The sequence below is a fragment of the Vipera ursinii genome (genome assembly GCF_947247035.1).
Source record: "Vipera ursinii genome assembly, chromosome: 1".
Classification (NCBI taxonomy): domain Eukaryota; kingdom Metazoa; phylum Chordata; class Lepidosauria; order Squamata; family Viperidae; genus Vipera; species Vipera ursinii.
Genome location: NC_139512.1, coordinates 318,432,613 through 318,447,210, shown reverse-complemented (window position 1 = coordinate 318,447,210; position 14,598 = coordinate 318,432,613). Strand labels below are relative to the sequence as shown.

The window sequence follows — 14,598 nt, the reverse complement described above, 5'->3', positions numbered from 1 at the left end:
AAATATAAAGTCCTTCCTTCTCTTTAAAATCTTTGGAGGAATTTCTTTTAGAACCAAAACTTCTTGACCAGCAATCACAACTTTAGTATCATAGGCAGCTTGTATAACTTCATCTCTAATTTCCCTTTTTACAAAATAAACCACCACATCTCTAGGCAACTTTCTCTGCTTAGCAATCCACGAATTCACACGAAACACTTTGTCCATGCCTTGTTTTATTTCAGATGCTGGATGGTTCAATACCCCCTCAAAAGCCTCAGAAACCAGCTGCTTTAAATCTTCTTTAATATTCTCTTTTAGGCCTCTAATTCTAACAGCAAACTGCATCTGGTAAAATTGAGCCAGACTCTGTTCGCTATCCATTTTGTCTTTTAAATCTTCAATTTCCAATACTTTTGCTTCTAATATAGCATTCTTTTGAGTCAAGTCTTCCACTTGGTCATCCAGCACCTCCACACATTTAGCTACTTTATGCACTGAGGACAAAATGTCTACCTTCATCTCTCTAAGTTTCTGCTCCATCCTTTCTTCCATTCTCTGCTCCAATTTCTCCAATTTCTCCTCCATCTGTACAAATTTAGCACCCATTGACTCCAAAATTAACTGGGTATGTTTTTCAAGATCCTTCGATGTCAATACATCAGGAGAATGCAACGCCTGCAGTAATGATTGTTGTTGCACCGGAGAATTTCCAGCACTCCGAAAAGTTCTAGGGGGAGGTTTAGCCGCCATCTTTTACTTACAATTGTGACGCACTTTCACTTTAAGTTTTAAGCAAAGTCCATCAAGCTTGAGAGTAAAATAAAATAATCCTCTTCATCTCTTCATCTTTCCCTCCTGTACTGCTCTGCCTGCTCTTTTCCTTTCATAGTCTCTCCTTCAAGCAGGGATGGTCGCAGACGCCTGGCTCTGCTCCATAAAGTCCGGAGCAGAGACGCTAGCCAGCTGGGAGCAGCCCAGGCTACGGGGGAGTTCAATCCTTCAGCCGCCCGAGCTCCAAGCTCAGGCGGCCCCGGAGAACTCGACCCCTACCTGGGGGCTCACCCCCTCCTCTTCTCCCGAGGAGGGGGCTTCAAATTCGCCCGAACAGCTGATCGGCGCTGTTTCGGGCGAAAAATCACACAGCTGAGCCGCGGGCAGCCCGGGAAGGCTGTCTCCGGCGCCGCAGAGCCACCGGAATCCTTGCCTTACTTTAAGTTGCCTTACTTTTTTCTTTATAAACAGCCAGGTTAATGAACAATTTCCAACCACTGTAAGCTCTTTAATCAACTTTAATATTAAAGCCTCTTTAATATTTAACAATAAATATTTAATAAGCCCTTTTCATTACCTAACATTTGAACACAGCCATTATATTGCTTAGAGCAGAAAACCTGAGAGCACCTTACCCAGAAATTACATCAACACTACCAGTGTTCAAATTTGCATATCTTTTTTAAAAAAATCAGTATTTTGCTGTAAACAGTATATGGAGAACAGAAACTGCACAACATCACTAATAATGACAAAATGCTGCTTGGATAAATAATCCCAACAGAAGATAGGATTAGGCAACCTTGACTGATTTTGAAAAAGCTTAGGTGGCTTTGGATCTCACAGGGATCACCCAGAAGCTGCATGGCTGTTAGTTTAGACTAGGATTTTAAAAGAGCCTAAACAGTAGCAACCACTTTCATCCAATTGCAAGAAAATTGGACTACATGCAATCACTAAGGAACAGGACTCAATGTTTCTCAGCCTTTGCAACTTGAATATGTGTATACTGTACTTCAATTCCCAGAATTCCCCAGCCAGCATTCGTCCACGTATCTTAAAAGTTTCCATGCTTGAGAAACTGTTCTAACTTGTAAGTACAGGAAGAGAAAATGTTTAATGGATGGCAAGTGAGTGGGGCATATGGCCATTACTATGATTCTGTCCTAACCTTTCACCAGTCTTGCAAGGCTAAAACATATAAGGAACGGTTGCTGGAACTGAGAATGTCTAGTCTAATGAAGAGAAGGACCAGGGGGGACATGATAGCAGTCTTCCAATATCTCAGGGGCTGCCACAAAGCAGAGGGAGCCAAGCTATTCTCCAAAGCACCTGAAAGCAGGACAAGAAGCAACGGATGGAAATTAGTCAAGGAGAGAAGCAACCTAGAATTAAGGAGAAATTTCCTGACAGTTAGAACAGTTAATAAGTGGAACAACCTGCCTCCAGAAGCTGTGAATGCTCCAACACGAAGTTTTTAAGAAGAGACTGGACAGCCATTTGTCTGAAATGGTATAGGATTTCCTGCCTGAGCAGGGGGTTGGACTAGATGACCTCCAAGGTCCCTTCCAATTTCTTCTTTCTTCTTCTTCTTCTTCTTCTTCTTCTTCTTCTTATTATTATTATTATTATTATTATTATTATTGATGTTATTTCACCCAACATTATTCAAACTTCTGTTTAGGAACAGTATCATTTGTTTTCCAAAATGGCTTATACAACATACAGTATGTTTAATAGTATGAATTTTAGGTAATGTGTTTTTCTCCCCTAATCATAAAATGTGCATTTTGGTTTTCCTATAAAAGAGGAATAAAGTTGACATGGCAAAATTTAGGATGGGTTCATGTTGCACACTAACCCAAAGCCAAATAGCTTAGCACATCATATTTAAAGCCAGACAGTATATAGGCTATGACTTGCTGCTGAGCAATTTCTGCAAATCTGTCCAGTTACAGGTTACTCACTATACCATAGTTAGAAAAATCATAATTTAGTACAACTATGCTTTATAATGAGTACCAACTTTGCATCTCATTAGTAGCCCCTCCAAATGATAATAAGCATCAATAGAGGAAAACTGTTTTAGGGAAATAAAAAGCTGCCTTGTTAACAATCAGCATTTTACATGTAGCCATTTAGTAGTACAGCATCAACAGCAGGTGCACTTCCACAAGTTGTGACACATGACTTTTGGTTAAACTGCAGAACACAACTATTCAGGTGCACATTTGCTTGCAGCAAGCAGAGGCTGACTTTGTGGCTTAAAAGATGTCAGTAACTAGACATTGTTTTAGGATTTTAATTCTGTTGGCACTCCTTGCTAATTTTTAATTTAAGCTGGCCACTTCTTTTTAAAAAAGCTTTGTAGACAAGTATTTTTTAAAAAATCAGTTGTAAGTATAGTGGTACCTTGGTGCACATTATTAATTGCTTCCGGGATGTGCAATGAGTACTAAAACCACCTTATGATTAAGTGGGAAATTTGAACTGAGTTAAGATTGGGAACTTTTAGATTCCTCACCTCACCTATATCAAGTGAAAGAATACAAACACTTACGTATATTAATATATCACAACACAGAAATCATCTTTGGATATTGGTTTTCATGGAAACATTTTTTTTAATTTTTTAACAGTACACTCAATTATTTTAGAAACCTGAAAGGCCAAAAGTTTATTGCATATTTTAATATCCAGTAGAGTGCTAACTCTCCCATTCCACTTTCCAGCTTTCTGTTTGTCATGCATTTCTCTCCCAAGGCTTGGGTTTCTGAGTCATCTGAGATGGTGTCGGACTCCCATTTGTGGCAGAGATATTTAGCTTCTGGAGTCCAGGGATGTCCTGTCCAGTTTGGATCAGGTGAAGGATTTCTGAAAATGACACAGAGTTATCTGGAGCAGGAGGTGGGTCAGCAGGGCTATTCTGCATCTCTTCCTTGCTATCACTTCCTGCCCTGGGAAGTGCACTTGGGGTCTCTGCTACGGCAGACTCCATTCTTCGGGAAACTCAACCACCACACCGATCCCCCGGTCATTAGTGGAAAGGAGGAAACCTCAGGCGCGTACCTAAACACGGGGAGAGAGATGGGAGAGAGATGGGAGAATCACCTTTGCACCAGTCTCCCACCCTCAACCCTCCCGCCAGGGAGAAGGCTTATTCCCAAGTAGCCCCGGGCTCTGGCGTGGATGGCTCCTTCATTTGGAGGATCGTAGACGTAGCAATCCTCGGCGGATTTTTCCGTAAGTCGTGGGAAACGAGGCGGAGGACTCGGCCTGCCACCCCCTTTGTGATCGCTTTTGTTTGATGCTTCGATAGAGCAACAGCTCTACGGACTTTCAGGCTGAACATGCTGGGTGCCATTTCCTTCAGAGACCGCTCCCCCCTCTCCCGTGTCGCGAATAGCGTGTTTACTGCAAAGCAGGACTCCGCAGGACTTCCTAAAAGCCCGTTAACCTCAAAGACACAGAGAAACCGTCTTGTTGCCCTACAGATCCCAGCATCGGCTAGATCAGGGGTAGGCAACCTCGGCTCTTTTATGACTCATGGACTTCAACTCCCAGAATTCCTGAGCCAGCCAAGCTGGCTCAGGAATTCTGGGAGTTGAAGTCCATGAGTCATAAAAGAGCCGAGGTTGCCTACCCCTGGGCTAGATCTTTCCCGTCCAGTCTGTCTAGAAGCAACGAGCGCTCCTCCGCCTTACCCATTCCAGAGAGGCTCCAGGAAAAAGGACCTTCCGGAATCCTTCTGGTTTCCCGGAAGTTATAATGAAGGCGGCCAGGAAAGGGAGTTAGGACAGGCCGTACCAAGATCGATCTATTAGCGGGGAGTTACCACAACCTGCAACTGGGCGCTATTTGGTTCTGAGCCGGCTTTCTTTCCTCTTAAAGCCTATGACACTGGCAGAAACCAAAGCATGTTATTAGGCCAACCTTTGAAAGATCAGTCCACACATCTTAAAAGTTGTGAAGATTGAAGAACACTGAGTTTAACCCTAGTTTACACTTCATATGAATTTCCAGAGAGATATTCTGGTGTGAAAAGGCAAGCGGGATGGGTCCTGGTTAGAATTTGGATGAGAAAGCAATACTATCAAAATTACAGATTTTCAAAAAAAATTACAAAACAAAATTCCAGCAGGCTTCCCGATACTCCCATGTAACACCTCTACTCTGTGAGCTGCATTGGCTTCCGGTTGTCCTCCGGGTAAGATTCAAGGTGTTGGTTACGACCTATAAAGCCCTAAATGGCATGGGTCCGGGTTACTTACGGGAGCATCTGCTGCTGGCATCAACTTCCCTTCGTCCAGTGTGCTCCCACAGAGAGGGCCTCCTTAGGGTGCCGTTGGTCAAAGAGTGTCGACTGGCGGCCCCCAGGGGGAGGGCATTCTCTGTGGGCGCGCCAGACCTTTGGAACCGTTTACCGGTGGAGCTCCGGATGGCTCCCGACCTTCACTCCTTCCGACGTGACCTAAAAACATATTTATTTGAACAAGCCGGCCTGGTCTGATGGGTTTAGGGGTATTTTAACATTTTGTATTAATTTATTTAATTGGGCTACTGTATTTAATATTTCTTTTAATTTTTATATATTGTATTTTATTATATTGCCCTGTACACCGCCCTGAGTCCTTCGGGAGAAGGGCGGTATAAAAACTAAATTATTATTAAACTAAATGACTGGGGGAGAGCCACCCAGATTTTTGGCAACCCAGGTCTGACATTCATAAGTTTAACTTAGTGTTTTTCAAACTTAGCAATAGTAAGAAGTATGGATTTCAATTCCTAGAATTCCCCAGCCACCATTGGGAGTTGAAGTCCACACATCTTAAAAGTTGTGAAGATTGAAGAACACTGAGTTTAACCCTAGTTTACACTTCATATGAATTTCCAGAGAGATATTCTGGTGTGAAAAGGCAAGCGGGATGGGTCCTGGTTAGAATTTGGATGAGAAAGCAATACTATCAAAATTGCAGATTTTTAAAAAATTGCAAAACAAAATTCCAGCAGGCAGCAGTGGAAAGCTACTTTCACATTTGCCAAGATGGTTCTGATTTTTTTTACAGCTCACATCAGTTTTCTCTAAACTACAGTACATAGATATTTTCATTTTGAATTATTTGTATGTTTGCTTTATTTGTAATTTTTTGTACTGTTTATGTTTTAATTGTACGCATCCCAGAGTCACGAATGTGGAGTGGACAGCGATATAAAATGAATAAATAATTCATGAAGTCACAAATAGCAGAGCTGACTTGGCTTTACTTTTAGCTGAGTTAGTTGTTTCCAAAAGCCACCAAGAATATTGTAGCATTTCAAAGATTAATATATTAATCGACTAGAGAGTACACTCTTAAATGCCTTGACAATAGTGACATAGGAGAATTAAACAGCCATTGTTGAAAATGGATTGGTCAAAGACAGAATTACCTAAGGAATTACTATTAACACATCTGGTCACTATTTTTAGCATTCCCTATATTTTTGACTGTCCCTAATAAAGTTCACATATTGCCTATTTGAAGACTGTTCCTTGAAACTAATGACACTGAGTTACAGTCAAGAAAGTTTGTTAATTTTAAAAGAGTTACAAAACCTGTTCCTGTTGTCTTCCTTATTCCTCCCAATAGATGTTATTAACATGTTCTAAAACCTGTGAGAGATGCTAATTACACTTTGCCTTTAAAAAAATCCTGTGTGTATGTGTGTATATACTGGCTTGCTTTGAAAAAGCAAGATAGGAAAAGTATTGATGCTTTTGAAATTTGGTGTTGGAGAAGATTCCTGAGAATATGTGGACAGCCAAGAAAACAAACCAGTAGATCACTGAATAAATCAATCCCAAGTTCTCACTTGAGGCACAAATGACCAGGCTCAAATTATCCTACTTTGGATACCTAGCTGTCTGGAAAAAACTCTAATGCTAGGAAAGATGGAAAGAAAGAGAAGAGGATGAAATAGCAGCCAGCTGGATGCACTCAATTACAATGATGACAAATGCACAGTAGGAAGACTAGGCTAGGGACAAATTGTCATGGAGAAAATCCATCTGTGTGGTCACTAAGAATAAAAAATGACTTGATGGTACATTGTCAATATATATGCTGCCCAGGGGCAGTTTGAGATGGTTAAAATCAATAAATAAATGATATGAGCACATGTACATGTAAACATTACATCTATTCATGCTTCAGATATTTGGGCTTTTAATACTAGTAGTACAAAATCTGATTGTGAGAATGGCAGTACAAAGAGACAAGCCATTTTGAAAATATTAAAAAGGAAAGTGACTTGGGGTTTTTGCCAAGCAGCTGTGCAGCTGTTACCAATGGGAAAGGAAAACGGTGGTCAGAAAGAGCTTCAGTTGAGTTTGTCAGTTACAAACACACATTTTCAGAGGCATCCTTGTTCCTTGAAATGATGCTGTGGGTTTTCCAAATGAACTTGGCCTGGAAGCTATTTGGGCATCTCTTGATCATTGCAGTTCTCCAGCTTTTGACATGTAAGTAAAGTTTTCAGCACTTCTTTGGAAAAGAAAAAGAAAAACTATTGGAAAAACATAGGTGAGTTACATAAATAATGGTGTTGGGAGACCTGTAAAATTCTGTAAATGAAGAAAAGTGACTGCACAAGGAGAGGGGAAAGAACTATATGTCTATGGAAAAAGAGATAAATCCCAGTGAACCTCCCAACAAACAACAATAATCTTAATTGTTTTTCTATAAACTAATTTTGTGCATGCAACTTTATAATAAACCGTTTCTTTGGATAACAGGTCACTACTCCTTAGGTCTATTTTCAACTCTGACACCACCACTCTATCTGGAAATAAATGGTGAAAGAAAGACCCTGATTGTATGTTTGGTGAATTACTTCTCGGAAGACTCACTGGGAGTCACATGGTTTTCCAATGGAAATGGGAGCATGTTGGACGCTTATACTTATAGCATTTTCAAGGAAGAAGATGGCTCTTTCAGCACAATCTCACAAATTTCCATACCCAGCAAAGAATTTGAATCATGGAATATTGTCATTTGCTCGGTTGCACAAAATCAAAACTCAAGAATCTGGAACACTACCTCTCTACAAATCTCTGGTATTTATCAAAGGGGGAGAGAAATATTTAAGTTTTTAAAAGACATTAAATTATATTATTATGATTGAATTCATAAATTGCATTAATTCTGACTTACTTAACCATTGTTTATTAAATAAAGCAGAGCTGGCTACTTTAGCATGTCATGCTGAGCCATAAAATTATTGCTTACAAGTGTGACTGAATTCACAAAATAAGCTAAAACCAAACCCACTGGGGCTTTGCTTCCCAAAGCAAAGTAATAAATTAATTTGTGCACACTGGCCCCATATAAATAAAAGTAGCAATTTTATTAGAGTTGGCCAGGCCAGAAATAAATATACCAGTTATCGCTGATAACTAAAGTGGGTGCTTAAAAATATGTGAAGTCTTCTGAATTTTCAACATTTTTGCATAAATATTATGTAAAACATCTATTCTTCACACAAGTCCTAAAAACTAGATGAAGAGAACTCAGTTAAAAATCAATCTGTTCATTTAGTTTACTAAAGACATGAATTACTTGGAAGCTTTAAGGATTCAAGAAAATAATGTTTCATAGTTACTATTATTTTTTTTCCAGAAGAACAATATATGGATGATCTATGTCTGTATGAAAGTCAAGCAGGTAAACACAGAATATTTCCTTATTTTCCAAGTAGTTAGAGAGTAAGCATCTAGAGGGAAGTTACTTTGCTTCATTCAATCGCTTTTTATGGACCATTCAGTTGATCATTGTTATTGTGCCCTATCTTTTCTCAGACAACAGAAAGGCTGTCCTTGTAGCATTCAGAAACTTGGCAACTAGTGGAAATGTGGCTGCAAGAGTAATAAATGGTGCCAATTATATGACATATGTAGCACCAGTGCTCCATGAGCTGCGCTACCTGCTAGTGTGTTTCCGGGTGCAGTTCAAGGTGCTTGTTGTCACCTTTAAAGCCCTATGTAGCTTGATACTGGGTTACCTGAGGAAATGTCCTTTTCCACAAGTTTCTGTCCATCCAATCTGATTCAACAGATTGGGCATGCTGTAGATCCCATCAGCCACAGAGTGTCAGCTGCCAGGAACAGAAGAATGTTTTTTTTAATGTTAGTCCTGCATTATGGGATATTCTCCCCTTGAAGATTAAAATGGCCACAGTCCTGTTGGCTTTTTGCAAAGCTGTAAAACCTTGACTGTGTATACAGGCCTGTAGCTTGGAATGTGTTAAAGGCCCATTACTTAGTTTTACTATTAGTTGATCATCATCACAGCTGCTACTTGCACTTACTGATTTTGTGGATATTTAATCATTTTAATTCTTTTTTAATTGTTTTATCAGTTTAAAATTGTACGCCACCCAAAATCACTTAGTTGAGTTGGGCGGCCATGGAAATTGAATAAATAAAATATTCCAAATAAAACTATTGAGGAGGCAACCTTTAATCTAATTCACAGAATGTTGTCAAAATGTAGCAAGTCTGAATACTATATTTTTTGTTTACATTAAAATGATTTCTATGTGACTAAAATAGCTGAAGAGGCAGATTGAAATAATATTTGATTTTTCAACCAACAGAGCAAATGACTTGTAAAACTGTAGTGACACATATTCACAATTTACTGTACAGTAATACATCCTAGTTCTGAATTTGTAGTTTAAAGTAAGTTCAAAGAGATAGCTAATAAAAGCACAGAATATTTCATATGAGAACATCAGGACCAAAAATGTCTGAGTATCTGCTGCAAATATTGCTATATAATGCTGTTTTTTTTGCTTTTTATAGCAGTGGAGGAACAGATGTTGTCCACTGAAATTCTGCATAATCGCACACAAGAATTACATCTTCTGGCCATTAGAACTTTGCTATTCAAGTTCCTAATTTTTAATGTGCTGATGACCTGCTGCATCCTTTACAAAAGATAAATAAAACTGTAGTGCATTGTTACCGTAAGCTCAATTATAAAAAATAAACATGAAAAGAGCTGCTAATACTATTTTTAAAATGCATGAAATGCTTCAAGGAATCTGGAACAGAATGCTTCAAACAGTGATAAATTGAAACTGGGCATCTGTTTATCGGATATGCTATGAATATAACACAAGGTAGATTATAGCGCCTTTGAGGTCACTTCCAATCCTACTATTTTGTGATGTCCATTCAGAATTCCACGATCATAAGAAATTATTCAGTTATTAACTCCCAGACTCCAACAACTGAATGATGAAAGCAATCTTTGACAGAAAGAACTCTTAATCAGTGGGAACTCTGCATTTGGTGGCTTAAAGACACATCGGACTGATTCCATGTTGCTGCTTAATCATCAGGATTAATGCAATGTAAGAATTTAAAATGTGCTGCCTTAATCATTTTTTAAACCATTCACGATTCATTAAAGCATCATCATTATCATCATCATCTTTTTTCAGGCTTGTGTGGAAGTTTGAAAAAAGGTGAGCATGCTTTAAGGCAGTGTTTCTCAATCTCAGCAACTTTAAGATGTATGGATTTCAACTCCCAGAATTTCCCAGCCAGCATCCCCTTTCTCCATTTTGTGGGTTCCCTTAGTCCCTTGCGGTGGAGGTGGCTGCTTTGTTTATTGGTGCTTTTTTCTCTCTCATTAAAGGTTTTGATGTCCTTACTTGGGTTGTTTTTCTTTTCATGAGCCGTTTTGCAGGGAGCATCTTAAGAATTGGGGATATGGAGAAGAGAATGGAATCCGTTTTAGTTCTCCCACTGGCATCTTACCTTCTGCCCTTTATGTACCTGTAGAGGAAGGAAGGAAAACAGGTTGCTAGAAAGTAACCTTAGACTTGAGTATTGTAAACTTGATGGGGATTATTGAACGGAAACAGGTGAAAGGAAAAATGACAACAGGTAAAGGCAACTGGAATGAGAGGAGTAAATTTTCGTGTAAATCAGGACTTGCGACACTGCTAGTTTTTTTTTCCTTCTCTCCATTTTCCTCTCTTCCCCTCACTATTGCCTCTCCTGCTAACAGGGAAGGGGCTAAGATATTACAACCCCTTTCTAACATTAGCTTAGTGCAATAGTGCAATGGCTTATGAGATTTTAGGCATTTCCTGGAGAAAGTAGATGGCAGTTCCATGTTCCCAACTGCTGAATCAATAATAATAATAATAATAATAATAATAATAATAATAATAATAATAATAATAATAAGAAGAAGAAGAAGAAGAAGAAGAAGAAGAAGAAGAAGAAGAAGAAGAAGAAGAAGAAGTAGTAGTTGACCTTGGAGGTCATCTAGTCCAACCCCCTGCTCAGGCAGGAAACCCTATATCATTTCAGACAAATGGCCGGCCAGTCTCTTCTTAAAAACTTCCAGTGTTGGAGCATTCACCACTTCTGGAGGCAGGTTGTTCCACTCATTAATTGTTCTAACTGTCAGGAAATTTCTCCTTAATTCTAGGTTGCTTCTCTCCTTGACTAGTTTCCATCCGTTGCTTCTTGTCCTGCTTTCAGGTGCTTTGGAGAATAGCTTGACTCCCTCTTCTTTGTGGCAGCCCCTGAGATATTGGAAGACTGCTATCATGTCACCCCTCACCCTTCTCTTCATTAAACTACACATACCCAATTCCAGAAACAGTTCCCTACATGTTTTAGTCTTCAGTCCCCCAATCATCTTTGTTGCTCTTCTCTGTACTCTTTCTAGAGTCTCAACATCTTTTTTACATCATGGTGACCAAAACTGGATACAGTATTCCAGGTGTGGCCTTACCAAGGCATTGTAAAGTGGTATTAGTACTTCACGTGACTCAGTTAATATGACTGCATGCTGTCAGATATACTGGCAAAGATAAGTAGGCCAGCAACTATTTGTATTCTTTGTATTGTAGTAACAGGACAGATGAAGAGTTACAAAAATGAATTGAGGGCAGGTAGCTCCAGGTTAGGAAATCTAAAGTTTACACCTGTAGTAACTGTAGAATAATGACCTATTTAATTGGGGCATAACGATTCCAGTCTTAAAGTTATTTGTGCCACAGTTCTTTTGACTTTTAGTTTCTCTCAACAAATATAGAACAGAACAGAATAGAATAGAATAGAACGGAACGGAACAGAAGTCTGGAAGGGACCTTGGAGGACTTCTAGTCCAGCCCACTGCTCAAGCAGGAAGACCTATACCATCTCAGACAAGTGACTGTCCAGTCTCTTCTTAAAAATCTCCAGTAAAGGAGCACCCACAATTTCTGGAGGCAAGCTGTTCCACTGGTTAATTTTCCTCAATGTCAGGAAGTTTCTCCTTAATTCCAGATTGCTTCTCTTCGATCAGTTTCCAACCATTGTTTCTTGTCTTGCCCTCTGGTGCTTTGTTGAATAATGTGACCCCCACTTCTTGGTGGCAGCCCCTCAAATACTGGAATACTGCTATGTCTCCCCTATTTCTTCTTTCCTTTACACTAGCCAAACCCAAGTCCTGCAGCCGTTCTTCGTATGTTTTAGTCTCATGACCTTTAATCATCTTAGTTGCTCTTCTCTGAATTTTCTCCAAACTCTCAACATCTTGTGATATGGTGACCAAAATTGGCTGCAGTATTCCAGGTGTGGTCTTACTAGGGTTTTATAAAGTGATATGAATACTTTGCGTGATCTTGATTCTATGCCTGTTTATACAACCCAGGATTGTATTAGCATTTTTGGAATACTAATGAATTCTCACAACACAATGGATCCAAAAATAGCTAATCCCATTTTAATTGGCTATGCAGATCCAATCAATATGATTTGACTACAATTTAGTGTTTTATACAAAGTCAGTAAATTTGATTAATTAAATCAATGATGGCTAGATTATGAGTAAGCATCTTGCGCAAATATAGCTACATGCCTGTAATGGGAGAGCACCCTACATCTTTCCAAATGACCTCAGCTTTAACTTCCACTAAATCCAGCCAGCATTGCCAGTGATGAGTGAAACAGGAGCTGTAATTCAGGAAGATATGAAAAGCCACAGGTTACCTATTATGAGGTTTGTACATGAGCTTTATAAAGTTCTTGAACTTAATAACATACAAAATCTTAATCTTTTGTTATCATCAAGTGATGAAAGACTAAACGAAATCCAATGTATATTTACATCAAAGGCTCACTGAGCTCAATGATTTCTTCTTCAATGAATTGGATAATTATTCCTAATCAGTCCATATGGCAAGTTCAGAGCAAGCATGCACACCATGTAGTTTAGCTAGCGAAAAATACAGCTTGATGTTTATTTTATTCCAAAACAGCTAACAAAATGAGACAAAGCAGGCAAAAGCAGAGAGAGAGGGAGGAGGAGGGGGGACCACAGGTAAGAATCTACTTTATTTATACAGCCACATCTAAATATTAAAAGGCAAGAAACTTCCAGAGTCACAGGAAAAGCATATTGTGGAAAATAAGTACTGTACGGACAGTTCCAACATGAGTAGCCTTTAGTTATTCCAGTTTTAAATCTTCTGTGTATATTGCGGCAGTAGAAGAGAGTTGGAAAGTAGGACAGCAAATGATCTCTCCTATATTCTGTAACACAAAGAAAACAATTTCATAGATGAGGATAGGGTATGAGAACGGAATTATGCAATACTATCTGATCCCTAGAAACTTTTGTCTCTCCAGAAATAAAGGACTGCAATTCTGAGATGTATAGTTTTAAGCAGATTGAGGACTTCAAGGTAAAGGAAGGTTTTATTAAATCTTTTCCCACTTTTAGCCATACTGATAAAACTGAACGCTTACATTTCTATTAAGGAAGGTGGAAAAGGACAACCAGGAGAAAGGTGCATACTCAGTGGCAACCATAGGACACTCCTGGAAGAGCTAAAGGACCAGGCTAGGGGCAGATCATCATGGAGATGGTGGTCACTTCCAGTGATCACTAAGAGTTTATAACAATTTGATGGCACATAATCAAGATTGCAATCATTTACAAATTTATCTAAGAAAAACCACCATTGCTGAATGAAATGTACTACTGACCGCTGCATTTTTGTAAATGAGCATTCCCAAACTGGATGTCTTATAGGTGCACTTCAACTTCCCTATTCCTCTATGCAGCAGAGAGAAGCAATTGTGGGAATTGGTCCTATATATTTGGAGGGTCTAAGGGATGCGGTGGCTCAGTGGGTTAGGACGCTGAGCTTGTCAATCAGGTCGGCAGTTTGAATCCCGAGTGCCGCGTAGCAGAGTGAGTGCCTGCTACTTATCCCAGCTTCTGCCAACCCAGCAGTTCGAAAGCACGCGAAAATGCAAGTAGAAAAATAGGGACCACTACGGTGGGAAGGTAACAGTGTTCCGTGCGCCTGTGGCGTCTAGTCATGCCGGCCACATGACCACGGAGACATCCTCGGATGAGCGCATGCCTGGCTGAGGAATTCTGGGAGTTGAAGTCCACAAGTCATAAAAGGGCCAAGTTTGAAGACCCCTGCTATAAAGAGAGCAGACCGAACTTCACCACCGTACAAGCCCGCGTTATTCAACATGCCCTCGATCCAATCAGGGAGCACTTCGACCCGCCCATTCTTCCCGTCTTTTGTAACGAATGGGGTGAGCTGTGTAACAAACAGGGACGAAGTCAGACAGGCCAATCCGAGAGTAATGAGGGCAGCACTTCAAGGGTAGAAGGAGGAGGGCAAAGCACGCTTATTGGGGGAAACGGGAGCGCTATGTGGCTCTTTGATTGGCTGGCAACTGAAGCAATCCGAGCCGTCCGTTGGAACGTGCCACGACTGGGGCCGCCATTGGTTGGTGCAGTTGGTTGTTATAGTTACATTAGAAGAGGAGGATCC

The 14,598-nt window shown here is 39.9% G+C and overlaps 1 protein-coding gene across 1 annotated transcript; it reads left to right on the top strand.

Moving 5' to 3' along the window:
* Positions 1-3,848: 3,848 nt before the first annotated feature.
* On the top strand, positions 3,849-10,543 carry PTCRA (pre T cell antigen receptor alpha). Its single transcript, XM_083368980.1, has 4 exons — positions 3,849-3,996; positions 7,529-7,849; positions 8,412-8,456; positions 9,596-10,543. The coding sequence occupies exons 1-4, from the start codon at positions 3,852-3,854 to the stop codon at positions 9,733-9,735; spliced, it is 651 nt and encodes a 216-aa protein (XP_083225106.1). The 5' UTR covers positions 3,849-3,851; the 3' UTR covers positions 9,736-10,543.
* The last annotated feature ends 4,055 nt before the right edge of the window (positions 10,544-14,598 follow it).